Source organism: Mustela putorius, unplaced genomic scaffold (assembly GCF_011764305.1).
Source record: "Mustela putorius furo isolate JIRA1106 unplaced genomic scaffold, ASM1176430v1.1 tig00000813_pilon_pilon_pilon, whole genome shotgun sequence".
NCBI lineage: Eukaryota > Metazoa > Chordata > Mammalia > Carnivora > Mustelidae > Mustela > Mustela putorius.
Genome location: NW_025421485.1, coordinates 5,872,302 through 5,890,561, shown reverse-complemented (window position 1 = coordinate 5,890,561; position 18,260 = coordinate 5,872,302). Strand labels below are relative to the sequence as shown.

The following is an 18,260-nucleotide window of genomic DNA, read 5'->3' as shown; positions in this document are numbered from 1 at the left end:
TCAGGTCATGACCTCAGGGTCCTGGGATCGAGCCCCGCATCGGGCTCTCTGCTCAGCAGGGAGCCTGCTTCCCTCTCTCTCTCTCTGCCTGCCTCTCCATCTACTTGTGATTTCTCTCTGTCAAATAAATAAGTAAAATCTTTAAAAAAAAAAAAAAACATACAGATGACTGGAAAGATGTTAAATCTGGACAGTGAGAAAGTAGATGATTTCTTTTTCCTGCTTTTCTCTATTTTCCAAATGCTTCAATGAGCATATGTAACTGTTTGTAACCAGAGGACAGTGGGTGTCGCTTTCTGCGTATATTTATACTTAATGATCCTTCTAACTAGAACATTCTGTGACGCTGTTTGTGGAAAGCACTCCCCTTAAAGACTGTGTTGGCAACTTCAGTTTGAAGAGCTAGAAATGGTGACATCAAGCTCTTGCCCTCACCTCCATCTGTAGGATGATAAAGATAAGTCTGTCCCTATTACACTGGAAAGGAAAAATGGGGAGGATCATCTGTGAGCGATAGGACGTAGTAGGAGCAGCATTTCTGGCATCGCTAGCCAGTCCGGGTTTCTCCAGGCCTTTTTTTCTCACTGCACGTCAAACTCATCCTTAGAAGTGTTGAACTGATGGTGAGATTGAGCCGTGCGTGGGGCTCTGTGCTCAGTGGGGGACCTGCTTGAGATTCTCTCTCTCCTTCTCCCCCTCCCCTGGCTCCTACTCTCTTGAAAATAAATAAAATCTTTAAAATAAGCTAAATAGGGGCGCCTGGGTGGCTCAATCGTTAAGCACCTGCTTTGAGCTCAGGTCATGATCCCAGGGTCCTGGGATCAAGCCTGCTTCTCCCTGTCTCACTTCCCCCCTGCTTGTGTTCCCTCTCTCGCTGTGTCTCTCTCTGTGAAATAAATAAATAAAATCTTTTTAAAAATAAGGTAAATTAATAAATGAAAATTCTCCATAACAAAGTAATTTAAAGAACAGAGGAAACTGGGAAGGGGAAACCATGTTGTTACCATCACTGGGTTGCCAGATTCAGCACATAAAAATATAGGACAGCCAGCTAAACTTGAATTTCAGATAAATAACAATATTTTAGCACAAGTGTCTCAAATATTTAATACATGTTCTTACCCTGAAAACCTTTTTTTCTTTTATGTAAAATTCACGTTTAACTTGGCATTCAGCATTTTTCTCTGGCGAGTCTACCGTCAGGGCGTGTGTTCTGATTCCTTTTCTGAACCAGGATTGCTCTACTCGGTTGCTTATTCCTTTTCCCCTAAATTCTCCCTTTCAATGTAGCATAACGGACAGGATGGTCATTGGGATGAGTGGTTTCAAACCTCTTCTGTGTTCTAGCCATATGATCTTGAAGCCAAGTTATTTAACTTTTCTTTGACATTTGAAATTTTTCCATAAAAATACAAAAAAATATGAGAAGTGATATGACCTTGGGATGTAGTATGCATTGCAAGGTATTTGAGAAATACATGAAAGTGTATAGAAAACTTTGACACTATTAACTTTAATTACATCTGTAAAAACATGAGCAGAATAAACCAGAGAGCAAAGCAGGAAATAGATTTGTCACGTTGTATGACGGGAAAAGTCCCTGTCCTTCTACAGAGTTTTCACTAATAAGACAAGTAGAAAAAATAACATTCCCAACTCTTCAATCTTTTTTTAAGCCTGTTTCCTAATCTATAGGATGAAGATGAATCTTCATAAGGTTGTTTTTAAAAATTAGAAATAATATGTAGGATGTCTGGGTGGCTCAGTCGTTAAGTATCTATCTTCAGCTCGGGTCATGATCCCAGCGTCCTGGGATCGAGCCCCACATGGGGCTCCCTATTCAGTGGGGAGCCTGCTTCTCCCTCTCCCACTCCCCCTACTTGTGTTCCCTCTCTCGCTGTGTCTCTCTCTGTCAATTAAATAAATAAAATCTTAAAAAAAAAAGGAAATAATAAATGTAAATTGGATACTAGGCACTTAATACATTTCCTAAATGCAGGTGTGCCTAGGAGAATAAATGATATCTTTTGGTCATTCTACTCTTATAATATTTTGGAATTTAATGAGAGTTTTCCTCTAAAATGAGACTTCCTTTAAAGGTATATTGCCCATACAGTTTTCCTTTATAATCAGCAATTGGCAGCTTTTTAAAAAATATAGTCAAACAAGAATGTGACTATCCTGTTTGTTGTTGTTATTGTTTTTAAAGATTATATCTATGTATTTGACAGAGAGATATCCCAAGTAGGCAGAGAGGCAGGCGGGGGGCCGGGGGGGCAGAGTGGGGAAGCAGGCTCCCTTCCGAGCAGAGAGCTGGATGCGGTACCCAATCCCAGGACCCTGAGATCATGACCTGAGCCAAAGGCAGAGGCTTAACCCACTGAGCCACCCAGGGGCCCTGACTATCCTGTTTTTAAGTGTTCTGTAACAATTTTAACTCTGGCAGTCCTATTTTGTAACTAACGAAGTCTGACTACAAAAAGCCTAATTTTGATAAGTCTTTGAAATATTGAGAGTACATTTCTATTTAAAGCTATGCCAGAATTTAGGGTCCCTCTAGGGTAATAAATTATGATTTGTTACTCACCGTAAACTTCTGTTGTTTTTAAAAGCTTCCATGTGATCACAATATTCTTTTCAGGAAATAAGTTTTGATTTTGTAAGCTTAATTTAGAGCCAGGCTAATTTTCTTGAACTCTAAAATATGTTAAACAAAATGAAAAGGCAACCTGCTGAATGGGAGAAGATATTTACAAATCATACATCTGATAAAGGGTTAATAACCAAAATATATAAAGAACCTGCACAACTTAAAATTTTAAAAAACCTGATTTAAAAAAAAGGGCAGAGGACTGGAAGAAACGTTTTCCACAGAAGACTTCCTGATGGCCAACAGGCCCATGAAAAGATATCCAACATCACTCGTCATCAGGGGAACTACAAATCAGAACAGTGAGATACCACCTCACACCTGCCAGATTGGCTATGGCTATTTCCAAAAAGACCAAAAAAAAAAAAAAGAGAGAGAGAGAGAGAGAGAGATGTTGGTGAGCATATGGAGAAAAGGGAACCATTGTGCACTATTGGTGGGAATGTAAATTGGTGCAGCCACTGGAAAACAGTTTGGAGGCTCCAAAAAAATAAAAACTAGAAAGGCCATACAACCCAGCAGCCCTCCTTCTGGGTTTTTATCAGAGAAAATGAAAACACCAGTGTAAAGACATAGTTCATTGCAACGTTGTTTACAGTAGCCAAGACATGAAATGACCTAAGTGTTCACTGATGAATGAATGATAAAGAATCTATGGTACATAGAGACAATGGACAGTATTACTCCGTCATAAAGAAGAACTATCTGGCCATTTGCAACACGTGTGGACCTAGAGGGTATTAAGCAGCAAAATAAGTCAGAGAGAAATACCGTATGACTTCACTTAACATGTGGAATCTAAAAAACAAATGAACAAACAAACCAAACAGAAAGAGGCTCTTGGATACAGGAAACAGACTGTTAGTTACCAGACAAGGGAGGGCTTAGGGGTCGAGCGAAATAAGTAAAGGGGATTAAGATGTACAAACTTCCAGTTAGATGATAAAGATGTTACGGAAATGCGGCCCACAGCATTGGAAATGTAGTTAGTGGTATTGTAAAAACTTTAGTGACCGGTGATAGCTAGACTTACCGTGGGGATCATTTTGTAGTGTATAAAAAATACTGAATTGCTGTGAAATACACCTGAAACTAATAGGATATCATATGTCAATTGTACCTCAATTTGAAAAAAAATGTTAGCAGGGCTGGGCACATAGGAAACCTTCAGAGTCTGGAAATCCCTCCCTTGGCTCCATGATAGCCCCTACCCCTTGCCCCAGAGCTAGAGCACGAGAGAGGCCAACGTGTGTTGAATGAAGAATCATCCTTTCCAACCAGAGGCTGCATCCCAGAGCCTTGGACCACCCGTGGGTATCCAATCCTAGCTGCCCACATTCTGGTTGTGCATCTCGGGCAAGGGATTTATATTTCTGAGCCTCTGTTCCTTCTGTAAGATGCGGTCTGTGGGCGCCGACACGCTGGGAACCCTGCTCCGCACTCCCAGCGGGTGGCAGCCGCTGCCCGTGCTCCTCGCCTCCCTGCCTCCGAGCTGCAGGGCCACTAGGGAAGCCAAGGGGCAGGAGTTAGAGCCTGGAGTACAAGCAGCCTACAGCAAGCTGCCTGACCGGAGCAAGACTGAATGTACAGGAAGGTGTGCGTGTCCCCAGACTGTCCAGGAAAAATGGGAAGCCGGCACGGAGCAGGGCCTCTCCTGTGGGCAGGAGGCGAGATCCGCTAGGAATGTGTCCCAGGAAGGACCCCCCCACTTACTGTTACCTGGTATCCACAGGCTGGGCCACGGGCCAGGCCCTGTGAGAAGCCCACCAGGTGCAGAGCCACAAGGAGGAGGCCTCCTGCTGAAAGGCCCAGAAGGGACCGGAGAAAGGAGATGGCCTCACGGAAAACAACCAAGTTCCAAGACCAGCAGCCCCGCCCCCCACTTTCCATCCCCGTGCACAGCAGTGTCTTAAATGTGGCTCACCCTTAACCAGGGTGACAGTTTCTGCAGACAGCGGGCATGTTGAAGAAATTGTGAGCTCGTAATTACCAGTTGTATTGCTAACACTCCAGGGGGTTCCAAACCTTGATATCTTTGCTATTAACACTTAAATTAGTCATTTATAGAAATTGCGAGAGAGGGAGATAGATATATGTAGTTGTATAAATACGTAAGTATTTATAATATACTTTTGTAAATCCATATATACATAATCCTATGCTTTTATTTCTTGGTTGTCATTTATTATTTGAACTTTTTACCCCACATAACAAAACGAAATTTGTTTCTTATAAAATCTGTCTAGATGAGTACTGGCAGAATCACCCAGAACTCCATGACATTCCCATATACTACGCATCCTCTTTGGCCAAGAAGTGCATGGCCGTGTACCAGACGTATGTAAATGCCATGAATGACAAAATCCGCAAACAGATCAACATCAATAATCCCTTTGTTTTCAAGCACATTAGTAACCTCAAGGTGAGTGCTGGGGAGGGACCCGGGGTCTTAGGTGAGTCAGCAGCTCTCACAGCCGCCTGCCGTCAGTTCCGGGGCCCAGTCCTTCGTGCTGAGGTCTTGCTGTTTCTCTAGCCGGCCCTGTTTTTCTGCAGGAAGACAATAGTTTAGCAATTGGCATTCTTTCCTGCTTCAACAGTTTTTGCCCCTTGCTCAAAATCTGCATACATTCTCAGTATTTACTCTACTGATTAAGTTGGGTCTCTCTGCCATAGAAACAGGAAGTCCTGATGAGGAAAATATCTTACGTTATATATTAAGTTCTTCTATTCTTGCTCTAATTAATCATCTTTCCGATTCCCATTACCCATTCCATGTATGAAAATTTCTATGTTTACTTTTGTAGAGCATCTAATAAACAATAAAACCTTATTTTCTTTAGTTAAAAAAATAGTTTTAGGGACTCCGGGGTGGCTCAGATCGTTGGGCGTGTGCCTTCAGCTCAAGTCATGATCTCCAGGTCTTGGGATCGAGCCTCACATTGGCCTCTCAGTTCAGGGAAGAGTCTGCTTCTCCCTCTCGCTCTGCCTCTCCCCCTGCTCATGCGCTCTCTCTCTCTCTCTCTCTTTCTCTGTCTCAAATGAGTAAATAAAATCTTTTTTAAAAAATAGTTTTAGAAAAATACTGTTTTATTAAAACTAATGCTTTAATCTTAGAAATAATGCCCCAAATAATTGAGGTTATAAGTCATCTTCTAGTTATAAATGGGCTCTATTCATAAAATACTGGGTTTTTTTTTTTAAGTTAATTTTTAAGAATTAGAGCCAATTTTTCCCTAGAAACAACGTTGAACCTTTTGGTTGGATTTCTAGGCCAGCTCAAAACACTCACGAAGCATACACAAGGCCATTGTGAGCGGGAAAATTCTTTCCGGGTTCTATCTTGGGCAGATAGAAAGCCGTTTGACTCTTGCTTTTTTCCTGCCCGCATATCTAGCAATGAAAATGATCCTATTACTGCCCATTAATACCAGCAGGAGATTGAAAAGGTTCCTGTGAACTAACTGCCTTTTATCACTTTGTTCCCCTTTTATTCCTAGCCTAAATTGTTTAGGGTCTTAGAAACTGGACTTAAAATATTTACAAGTCTCATGGAGACCCTTTCAGTAGTGTGATTCATCTTTTTACCTGGCTTTTTGTTCTTTAAAAACGAGGAATGCCTTGCTAAACCCTGGTACTCAGCATGCCTCTACCTTTCCTTTTTCCCCTCCTAGAGCATGGATCATTTCGATGACATCGGTCCCAGCGTCGTCATGGCCTCCCCAGGCATGATGCAGAGCGGCTTATCCAGGGAGCTCTTCGAAAGCTGGTGCACGGATAAGAGGAACGGCGTCATTATAGCAGGGTACTGTGTGGAAGGGACACTTGCCAAGGTCAGCCATGGTCTTAGACCACTGTGTTACTCCTAATCAGAATTGCCAAGGTGGCACATTAAAGCCTGAGAAGCTCCCATCCGGTCTCAGTAAAAACTATGGGAAGGAACCGATCTGAGACAGATGCAAAAACATGGATGCCCTCATTCACTGAAGAAGAAGTTTGCCAGTGTGTGTCCTCTTGAAAAGTCACAGGAGGTGTCTGGTCGATTGCCTGTCTTCCTGCTGATACACAGTCGATGCTAGCTCGGGGATGTGCACGTGGTGGGAAATCCGTGCAGAGCTCCAGAAGCCGTTTCTGAACATCCCAGCCTCGCATCCTCTTAGCTCCTCTTTGTAGAACTTGCCTTAGTTTTTAAAATACCTTGTGATTCCCCAGTGTGACCGTTTTTTATTACTTTAGGGTATTCTCAAGTCACACAATGTTGGCCATGTATTTAAAATAGATTTCCAGAATAGAAACACATCTGTCTGAAAGGTGACTTTTTAGAGCAGGACAATAGCTGGGAATCCAAGTTTGCCTTTCTGGCCATAAGTTACAATTGCCACTTCCAGTACTCTAGGTACATTGAATTTTAGTTAACCTGCTTACTTTCCTGATTAAATACTTGCTTGACCAAGAAAATAATATTTGATATTTACTAAGTCGATGGTTAGAATGCTTTTCGTGTTAAAGGTCCCAAATTTAACGTAAGAGTTTGTAGCTGCATTAACAAATAGAAAATGTACTTTTCTTTTCTGATTGGGTAGTTTATTTGCTTTGTTTCTTTTATTTTTGTTTTGTTTTGTTTTTTAACAGCATATCATGTCTGAGCCAGAAGAAATCACTACCATGTCTGGACAGAAGTTACCACTGAAAATGTCTGTTGATTACATTTCTTTCTCTGCTCACACAGATTACCAGCAAACCAGTGAATTTATTCGTGCTTTGAAACCGCCTCATGTGGTTAGTCTATGACTTTGACTTATAACATTAAAGAGGAAGAAAACATACCCAAGAAACCACAGCTGGTTTTCAAATCAGACACTGCCTATCATTAAGGTGGCCCTTTTCACAGAGTGTTTCTGGGAGCACTTGGACCTGGCCTTTGCAGCTCCCTTCTGAGTTAGGCAAGCGGTGCACTCTGTCTCCATTTAGCCAAAGTTCCTCATCAGATCCCCTAATCCCAACTCTAGTGCTCTTTCTGTCATTTTCTGCAGCCTCTCTCATAACCTAAGAGCACAGGCTTTGCTTGTGACTGCTTGTTTTGAATCTCAGCTCCATCTCTTACCTGCTGGGTAACCTTGGGCAAGTTACTTAACCTCTCTGTGCCCTATTAGTAATTAGGGATAATAATACCTCATAAGGTAATTGTGAAGAAGGGATGAGAGAACATAGATCTGAAGCATGTAATATGGTGCCTGGCAGGGAGTAAATGCTTAGTATAATGGAAAGAAGAGAAAGATCATCTAATAGTAAAAATTAAAGATCCAAATAGATACAAAATCACATAGCTCCTGACTGATGTGATTTGTTTATATTTGTAAGTTTCATGTAATACAAAAGTAACGATTCTATTTTGGTGGGATTGGGGAGGGATAAGGGGAAAGCTTAAAAAAAAAAAAGTATTTTTAATCAACAGGACACTTTGGGAATTTGGGGCAGGGAAGAAAGGATGAAGTGCCCTTCCTAGATTTATTGAAAAGTAGTTTAGAGGAAACAGCCTTTTGCTAGTCTTTTTCTCCTTAAATTTTTTCATTGTGGTAAAATATATGTGACATGGAAGTTGCCATTTTTATCTGGACAGTTCCATGGTGTGAATCACATTCACAGTTTGTGCAACCGTCACCAACCCCTATTCCCAAACTTTTTCATCACCCCAAACAGAAACTCCCTACTCAGCAAAAATTCCCCATTTCCTCCTCCCCAGCCCCAGGTAATCTCCAGTTTACTTTCTGTCTCTCTGGATTTGCCTGGCGTAGACAGTGCATGTCAGTGAAATCCTACAGCACTGCACAGAATGCGTTCAAGGTTGGTCCGATAGTCGCACGAATCTGACTCTCTTCCTCTGTGTGGGTGAACAACACGCTGCTGTCCGTATAGATCACACGCAGGCACGCGGTGTACACACGCCCCGGTGAAGCCTGACCTGTGAGCCTCTGTGTGAGGCCCTGTCCTCACTCCTTCAGTTTATGAACCGAGGGGTGGGCTCGCCGGCTCGGAGGCTCGTTCAGCTTCCCGAGGTGGCTGGGCCATTCTGCGTCGCCCCCGCGTCCCAGGCAGGGCACAAGTGCTCCCATTCCTCCGCATCTTCGCCAACACTTGCCATTTGCCTTTTGTAATCACCGCTGCTCCTAGTGAGCGTGAAGCAGCATCTTGTGGCTTTGGTTCTCACTATCCTAATGACTCGTGGTATTGAGCGTCCTTTCCCGTGCTCGTGTGTTAAGTTGTGAGTGACTTCTGGCCTGGGAGTCCCTGCAGGCCTTTGCCAGTGACGCTCACTCAGTAAGCAAAGTCTTGGGTGGAGAAAGATTTCTCGCCTCCTCTTTAGCTTGGCGAACTGGTGGATTTCGTGACGTGTGGGCCCCTCCCAGGCCCCCTCCTGTGTGTGGGTCACGGATGCGCTTGCACGTGTTGACACCGGCGAGGAGGGACCGCACTGCCCTTTCTGTCAGCTCCACCGCCTCTTCCTCAGTCCCATTTCATTGCTCTCCAGGCTCGCTCTCTGCCGACAGTTTAAATTCCTGGATTGAACTCAATGCTTGCTTTCTTTCAGTAACCAGGTCAGCAACAGTATGATCTGCATGTTAGAGTAACAGTAGTGTTAAGGGTAACGACAAGTAAAAGCTAGTGTTTATTACTTACATTTGCCAGGTACTGTACCCATGTTCTAAGTAATCTCTCCCCCTGACACGGGGCTCGAACTCACAACCCTGAGCTCAAGGGTTTACCGACTGAGTCAACATGGCACCCTGTACTCTGGTTTATGTGTATCAACTTGCTTACCCCTTACAACCAACAACTGTTTGTAGATGAGAAAATTGAGATGTTAAGTAACTTGCCCAAGTTGACGTAGCTTAGAAGTGCTTAAGGAGCCAGGATTTGTGTTTGAGTGCCAGACCTCAAGGTCGGGGCTCCTTACTTGGCCATACGCCTCTGCCCGGTAGTGATTGCCGGAGAGGCTTCTGTGAGCCCAGGCGAGAAATCATCGACCAGGAGTCTGTAGGTTAAGAATGATCTGTCTTGTCAAATACAGATTATAGAAGTGAATGGAAAGAGGCTGGTATCTAATACAGTTACTGTAAATACCCCTCAAAGACAGTTTCATTTGGTTCAGAAATATCTTATTTGGTATTACTATAATAAATGGAAGAAAATACCAGAAGTCTTTTTCTTCCCCATAAAAAGCTTCTTTTGAATGTCTTGTATTAAGAGACCTAAAGGAAACTGCATTAGTAAGAGGAGCAATGGTTTCGTGCAAGAATCCTGCGTCTGAAGCCGGTGGGGGTTACAGACGTCACGGGCACAGTCCTTTACAGTTGAGCATAAAAGTCTGGGGAAATTGAGCTTCCATAAAGTTGTGTATCTCACTAGTGGGAACACCTGAAGTAGAAGGGTCTTTACTCTCTTAAAATAGTTCCGCTTCAGGATTTTTAAAGCCAAACAGAATGAAAATAACTGTACAAGTTTGACTGACAGGAGGCCCCTCAAAGTTGTTAAGTTTAATAACGTCAAGTATATGTCTATTTCACGTACTGAAGTCAGATGGGGGCCATCGTGAAGCCACACTCAGGATGTTTCCCTATGGCCTCTTACATTCATTCTGTGTAGATTTTAGTCCATGGAGAACAAAACGAAATGGCCAGATTGAAAGCAGCCCTGATTCGAGAATATGAGGACAACGATGAAGTTCACATAGAGGTTCATAATCCTCGGAATACAGAAGCTGTGACCTTGAATTTCAGAGGAGAAAAACTAGCCAAGGTAAAAAGGTGGTTTATAATCTTATCCAGGTCTTTCTAAAAGGAAATGTATGCTTCTTAAAAATAATAGTCTTCTTTTCATCAAAGCAAGATAATATCCTTAATGATGATTTCTGTCTACTTAGTATAGTGTAAGAATTTTATCCATATGCTTTTTTAGGTCTTCTGGTCCTACTAAGTCATTTCTTCACACAGAAAGTTTTCAAGTACATTAGATCTTAGGGCAGTTGAATTTGATAGCTTTGTTTTCTAGCTTTTGTTTTTGTTTATTTTTTAAGGTTTTATTGACTTCTTGAGAGTGCAGAGGGAGAGTGAGGGAGAAGCAGCCTCTCTGCTGAGCAGAGAACAATGTGGGACTCGATCCCAGGACCCTGAGATCATGACCTGAACCAAAGGCAGATGCTTAACCAGCGAGTTACCCGGGTGCCCCTGCATTTGTTAGCTTCGTAATCCTCATCTCTACTTCCTTTTCTTCCCTGGTCTGAGAATAAACAAATATTTATTACTGTTTTCTTACTATATCTAATAGTGTTCTGTCCACTGCTGTTTCTCCAGAAGAATCTAAAGATGGCTCATGTGTTTAAACATAAATGTGGAATGATGGAACATATTAAAACTAAAAAAATTTGTCCATTTTTGATGTAATATACAGTGTTTTGAGGATTTAAAAATAAAATAGTTAAAAACCTTACCTGAGGGTGCCTGGGTGGCTCACAGTTGGTTAAGCCACTGCCTTCGGCTCAGGTCATGATCCTGGAGTGCCAGGATCGAGTTCTGCATCAGGCTCCCTGCTTGGCAGGGAGTCTGCTTCTCCCTCTGACCCTCCCCCTCATGCTCTCTCTTTCTCACTCTCCCTCTCTTTTTAAAATCTTTGAAAAAAAAAATCTTACCTGAGATTTTAGAGGGACGCTGTAAGGTATCTGTATTTGTATTTGTCCTTCCTGTTAAGACTGTTTTTCAAGAAACGTCTAAGGAAAACTTTTTCATGATTTATCTGAAATTTTAAATATCAGACATGTATTAATGAGCAACTTTACAGCAATTCTTGTATAGTGAGCCAGATGTGAGAAGGCTAAATGACGAATATCTTTCCTTGCAGTGAGTTCACGAGGAAAAAAAGTCAGCAAAAGCTAAGATGTGAGGCTTTTGTTGCTAAAGGACAGATGATTGGGTTTCCTCCTCAGTTAACTCCTGTTCACAAAACTTTCTAGCAGCCAGTTTAATGGAAGCGACCCTGTACCTATAGAAAAATGTATTTAGTGAGGAATCTAAGAATTGAATTTCCCCAACCCTGCTGGTTGAGATTTGGGGAGGGGCGACTATTTTATAGTCTTACAAATTTAGGAGAGGCGGAGTTGAACAAAATTAAGCTGATATCTTTAGAGCAGGACTTTCAGAGTTGTTTTTTTTTTTTTTTAAGATTTTATTTATTTATTTGACAGAGTGTGTGTACAAGCAGGGGGAGCAGCAGGCAGAGGGAGAAGCAGGCTCCCCACGGAGCCGGGTGCCTGATACAGGGCTCCATTTCAATACCCTGGAATCATAAGCTGAGCTGAAGGCAGATACTTAACTGACTGAGCCACCCAGCTGCATTTTTTTAACTAGAGGGGCACCTGGGAGGCACAGTTGGTTAAGTGTCCAACTTTTCAAATGCCTAATGGTCATTATTATGATTATCTGAATAATTGCATTTTCCAAAACTCTATTTCCTCCTCTTTTTTTTTTTTTTTTTTTTTAAATAGGTCATGGGCTTTTTAGCAGACAAAAAACCAGAACAAGGCCAGCGGGTCTCGGGAATACTTGTTAAAAGAAACTTTAATTATCACATACTTTCTCCGTGTGACCTCTCCAGTAAGTATACTATTAAATGTCAAATATAAACTGATTTTCACATTGAAAGAAAAGCTATGAAAACTTCTCTTCCTAATGGCCAAATCTTAAGTAACAGCCAAGATATAGAATTGAGTTAATAATCCAGTTCTTGGTGAACTTTTTTCTTAACTGGGAGCATACGTTCACCTCCAAGGTTAACCGCTCCTACTGACCCTTGACAAGCCTGTTTTCCACCTTTCACAATGGAGTCGTTGTACTTTTATTTTCTGAAGTAACTGTGGACTCCCCACATGTCCATTTTGATTCTTAAGACCTAGACTTCCACATCGCTTGCTGGGCCTCTATGTTGTGTGCCTGTGTAAATGCTGGGGGCCATTACTTTTGCAGTACATATGGCATTAGGTTAAATAACTGTGCTCCGTTTTATGCATACAGTGCTAATAAAGTGTGAGTGCTTTATGAAAGGATAAGAAAAAAGAAAGAAGAAAAATTTAAAACTAAACAGAAAAATTGAAAGAAAGGAGAGAATGTGATCAGTCAGGTGAATAGAACAAAGCCATGCACTAGATTTAGGGTGTATTTCGGTCTGTTAGAAGAAACTACATCCCAAAATTTTAAAGAAAGAAAAACACACATATAAAAACTAAGGTTAAAGACAATGAAATGATAGAATCTGACTGTAAAAATGAAAATTAGAAAAGATTTTTAAAAAGGAATTGATAAGAAGTATCAATTGATAAGAAAAATTCAGAAAAAAATAGAGAAAGAAAATAATAAAGAAAAAATTCAACTTTGGAAGACTAAAGAATCATGGGGGAAACCCATGAATTCTCTGTGCTGTATTCCCCTCCCTCTGGAGTTCTGTGGTTCTCATTGATCGGTGAACATGGTCTTGGCTGGGTGTTCTCGCTGATCTTCTGGGGGAGGGGCCTGTTGCCGTGATTCTCCAGTGCCTCTGCCCAAGGCAGAATTGCCCCGCCCTTGCCAGGGGCCAGGCTAAGCAATCTGCTCAAGTTTCCTCTCCCGAGCTTTTGTTCCCTAAATGCTTTTACCTTTCTGTACAGCTTTGGAGGCGGGGAATGGGCAGCCTCCCAATCTCTGTCCCAGAGCCCCAGAGCTGAGAGCTCGGGGCCCTACTCCTCACTGCGCCCTCAGAGAAAAGCAGTCAGTCCCTCCCGTCTCTCTGGTCTCCGGCCGCGCTCCGAGCTCACCCGGCCTGTGACCAAGCATTTCTGTCTCTGGCGCTCGGCCCCCTTTGGAGTCTCCAAACCCAGCAGATTCCTGCCGTGTTCCCATGCTATGCTGCTCCTCCCGGAGGAGGAAGGTGGGTCTCTCCGGATCTGCCGCTTGTGGGGTCCCCGCTCGAAGAGTAGTGGCCCGAGTGTGCCTCGGATGGTGGTTTATGGCAACCCCGAGCTGAGAGCCCCCCTCGGCTCCACCTCTACAGCCAGCGTCCCTGCTCCAACACCTGGGGGCTCTGCCACCCTCAGACGACCCTGGTCTTTCTGTCACCCTAAGGGTCCTGAGACTACACTGTCCCAGCAAGGGTTCCACTCCCTGCCTAGCCTCTAGAGCAACATCCCTCCGTGGAGCAGACTTCTCAAAGTTCCGATTTTGTGCTCTGCTCCTCTCTCGCTTGCTGGCAGCCAGCTGACGGAGGCTCTCCCCGCCGGCCCCACGGTCTGTCTTCCCGTATATCTCCTCGGATTCACCTCTCTGCACCTCCCACCTTCCAGAAAGTGGTCGCCTTTCTGTTCCTAGAATTGCTGCTGTTCTTTTCTTCCGTCTCCTATGGAGGTCGTAGGTGTTCAGAATGGTTTGATAACTACCTTGCTGAAATTCTGGGCCCAGATGAAATTTAGACCTCCTGCTCCTCCACCATTGGACCAGGCCTGTGGAAGGACAAGGAACAGCAGCATTTAGGTAGTCCTCTGTGAGCTGGGCCAGCCGTCAGCTTTGGCACATGCCGCGGTGGGGTATACCTTGTTCCCCTCTCTAGCAGTGAGAGCAGGCCTCCTCCGAGCCATGGGTGCTGGAGGGTGCCGGCTGCTGGAGGACCGGAGATGCGTTACAAAGCCCAGCTCCAGCCCCTGGAAAGCTGCCTCATGAGAGAAGCATTCTTGTCCAGAGCTGGGCACCGTGCTGATGAGTGATACAGAGAGGTGCCTAAGTATACGAGGAGAGAACCGGCCTAGAAGAGTCGGGAAAGGTTTTGCAGACCAGGCAACACTTGCACCTCACAGTGAAGGATTGTCGGAAGTGGCTAAGCCCAGAAGACAGCAGAGGACAGCTGGCGCGCTGGCCGGGAGACCCTCAGGGACCTGATGTTTCCAAGGCAGTTGAGACTGCTGTCGTACTGCTGAAGCATAAGCCAACTAGTCAGGGAGCAGGGGGGCCATGGGAGTTCAGGGGGGAAATGTAGGGCGGGAACAAATTAAGGAGCACCTCACGCGCTTCCTGAGAAACATGTTCGGATTTACCTTGCTTTAACTCCCCTCCGTCCCTATACATGCAAGTTGTACGTTGCAGATTATATTTTGTGCAACTCGTAGTGTTACTTAAAGTTTATTTATTCTGATTTCCTCTTCAGATTATACTGACTTGGCCATGAGCACTGTGAAACAGACCCAAGCCATTCCCTATACCGGCCCTTTTAATTTGCTCTGTTACCAGCTACAGAAATTGACAGGTGTGTATACTTGTTAAAATGCACCAAATTGTTTTCTGCTTTTGAGTAAGATAGGTATATATTTGGGAAAGGATGTTATTTAATTTGGGTAATGATCCAAGAATTTGTACAAATTTTATTCGCACTTTGCTTGGACATGTTATCAGCTTTAGGTGAATTTTTGAAAATGTACTCATAAATTTGTTAAATTATGTTATACTTTTTAATCCTTGATTCACTGAAAATTCTAAGAACATCCATAATCTTTGCCCCGTGTGTTTAAAATCTGCTGTTGTAAACTATTGCTAAATTTCATCTATTTCTTATTCAGAAAATAAGTTTCCTGGTTCCATCAAGTACCAGTCTACACAGCAGGTTCTACAAGAACACATGACCACTGGCCAAAGGCCAATAGAACAGTAAACCTGTTCTGTTTTCATACTACACTATTCTGAGTTAGAGACTTCTGTGCGTGAACATTATGAGGGGCAGTGACTAAGTCAAAGGGTGTGGGTTCCCTCTAATAAGCAGGAACTCTGAGTAACAAGTTACATTTTCTATTAATATGCTCTTCATAATTCAGGTAGCAAAATACCACCATAAAATAAACCAGTAGAAAGAAAAATTTTTTTTTTTAAACTTCACATCCTCCTGTTAGAATTTATAGGTCTTAGCACAGAAAGTTAATAAAATATGTCTGAATTAACCCTTAATTAAAAGGTTCCTGGGAGGACCAGAAAAGTCTCCTCATAGCAGAATATTCCTGTAGAGTGATGAAGGCAGAAGTGACTAGTTGGTAGTAGCTGACTAGTCTCATATTAAATTTAAGGTGCTAGTGGGTAAATCTCTTATATAAATGCAAATGTTTGACAGTCACCAAAGTTAGTGACTGATAAAATGTTAAAGGTCCGAGGTAATCCTGCTTTGTTATTTTTTAAATACATGTTGAGATCTTTCAGTTGCTACAAACATTCACATAAAGCTTAGTTATTTGAAATCTGGCTACATAAATGAGTAAATTAACTTTCTTATTGTATATCAAATTTATTTCAACTGTCTATAAACGGAATAATGATGCCTCTGGAAGATTATCAGAAAATTATATACATCTTGATGTTACATCTTTTTCTCAGGTGACGTGGAAGAATTAGAAATTCAAGAAAAGCCTGCTCTGAAAGTGTTCAAGAATATTACTGTCATACAGGAGCCAGGAATGGTGGTGTTAGAAGTAAGATAAGATTATTTACCTTAGGGGCACCTGGTTGGCTCAGTGGGTTGAGCCTCTGCCTTCGGCTCGGGTCATGATCTCAGGGTCCTGGGATCGAGCCCCAAGTCAGGCTCTCTGCTCGGTGGGGAGCCTGCTTCCCCCTCTCTCTCTGCTTGCCTCTCTGCCTACTTGTGATCTCTCTCTCTCTCTGTCAAATAAGTAAATAAAAAATTAAAAAAAAAAAAAAGATTATTTACCTTAACTAGGAGGGGGAAAAAATTTCTAGACTTCACATATAATTGTAGAGAAAATTTGTTTCTTCTCAATCAGAAAAATATATAATGTATGTGTACATATTTTTCTTGCCCAAATCAGTTTAAAATATGACACAGTTGGGCATTTTCTATGAGTTCCAATAACATAGAAACTAATATCAGGGGCACCTTGGGTGGCTCAGCTCGTTGAGCATCCAACTCTAGAGCTCGGCTCGGGTTTTGATCTCAGGGTCATGAGTTCAAGCCCCACGTTGGGCTGCACACTGGGTGTGGAACCTGGTTGAAAAGAAAAGAAAGGAAACTAATATTAAATTAAGGCTTAATATTTTGTATATGTAGTGAATATAGGTCTCATGTGAGAAGTTTCAACTAATTCTGAGATCACCCAGGATATCTTCAGTTATATCAAAAGAGCCCACGTTCCAAGATAAAAATCAAATTCTATTACATTGAAACAAATAGACTGGTCATGCAGCACTCTTTAGAGAGTGGAATTTTAAAAATCTAAGTAAGCAAAAGTAAGGTGACCCAAATACACAAAGGCTAGAAACCGTTGAGTATGGTTTCTACTATTAGAATTTTAAATTCCTACTGGTAGAATTTGGAACCCAGACACCAGATTAATTTGATGGTTGAATTTGATAACTTGGCACCTGTTAAGTTTGGAGAAGGACTTTCAGAGTGAATCCTGGGACTAAATGAGCCAGGGAGATACCTCCTCTGTTTCTCCGCCTTGGGATAGAATCTGATGTAACTTCCCCATCCAGATGGTTCACTGTTCTGTTCTTACACATTTTTTTTTTTTTTAAGATTTTAACCATTTCTTTTAGAAGGAGAGAGAAAGCACACATGTGCAAGCTGGGAGAGGGACAAAGGGAAAAATTCTTAAAGCAGACTCCCTCCTGTGTGCAGAGCCCACGTGCAGGGCTCGATCTCACGACCCCAAGACCACGACCTGAACTGAAATCAAGAGTCGGAACCTCAGCTGACTGAGTCCCCAGGTCCCTTACACATTAAGGAAGGCGTTTGTTCCTGAAGTAATTCACCTGGTCCCACCCGAGGAAAATGGTCATGGAGCCCTGGGTGTATGGAGGAGCAAAGGGTCCTAAGCTTCGTGTGGGAATCCAGAGGAAGTGTTTAGAACTACTGCTGTGTGCTTATGAGGCCCAGTGCTCAGGGATCTGCTCTTGAGTCCCTGCACCGGAGTTACTGCTGGCTTAGCTCATGCGTGACCTCTGAAAAAGGAAAGTGTTCTGAGGGTCAGGTGAGGGGATGCCCACAAAGCGCTTGCCGCAAAGGCTGTGCTCATGCTGTGCTCAGCAGATCGCAGAAAAGCCCAGCGTTGTTAATTTCAGGTTAGTTTCATAGAGAAAATACACAAAACGGAAGTCACGTGTGTACAGTCCGTGGATGAGCAGGGAGCACTCACGGCTTTTGTGGTCAGCCCTATTCACGCCTTCCTAATTCTGCCTTTTGCTTTGCAGTGGCTGGCAAACCCTTCCAATGATATGTATGCAGATACAGTAACAACCGTGATACTGGAAGTCCAGTCCAACCCGAAAATAAGGAAAGGTACGGAATGGTTGCATTTTGATCAGTTGATTCTTTCATGTCTCCCATGGTCTGCGAAGACAGAATCCTAGAACTTGAAATCTGCTTGTTCTCGTCCTGTAGCCTTCAAGATACAATATGTGCATAACACTGCATGTCACTTACATTTTATTTCTTGTCGTGGGTCTTTTATTTGTGCTGTTGCCCAAAATCTGGTTGCCCTGAACACTAGGATAAAATTCCTTAGTCATGGTCCTCTCAAAACCACTTTAATCAGAAATTC

At 42.8% G+C, this 18,260-nt stretch overlaps 1 protein-coding gene and 1 long non-coding RNA gene across 2 annotated transcripts in view; one reads left to right on the top strand and one right to left on the bottom strand.

Moving 5' to 3' along the window:
• The window catches only part of CPSF3 (cleavage and polyadenylation specific factor 3), a 45,369-nt gene that overhangs the window by 17,592 nt on the left and 9,517 nt on the right, over positions 1-18,260 (top strand). The window contains exons 8-15 of the mRNA XM_004745762.3: positions 4,897-5,072; positions 6,322-6,480; positions 7,280-7,426; positions 10,292-10,444; positions 12,186-12,294; positions 14,867-14,965; positions 16,078-16,172; positions 17,911-17,998. Coding sequence (XP_004745819.1) covers positions 4,897-5,072; positions 6,322-6,480; positions 7,280-7,426; positions 10,292-10,444; positions 12,186-12,294; positions 14,867-14,965; positions 16,078-16,172; positions 17,911-17,998 — 1,026 coding nt within the window. The remainder of the gene's footprint in view (positions 1-4,896; positions 5,073-6,321; positions 6,481-7,279; positions 7,427-10,291; positions 10,445-12,185; positions 12,295-14,866; positions 14,966-16,077; positions 16,173-17,910; positions 17,999-18,260) is intronic.
• On the bottom strand, positions 7,983-11,885 carry LOC106005191. The gene is made up of 2 exons (XR_001178393.2): positions 11,334-11,885; positions 7,983-9,260 (listed from the first exon to the last, which is right to left on the bottom strand). It is a non-coding gene; the product is annotated as an uncharacterized LOC106005191 (long non-coding RNA).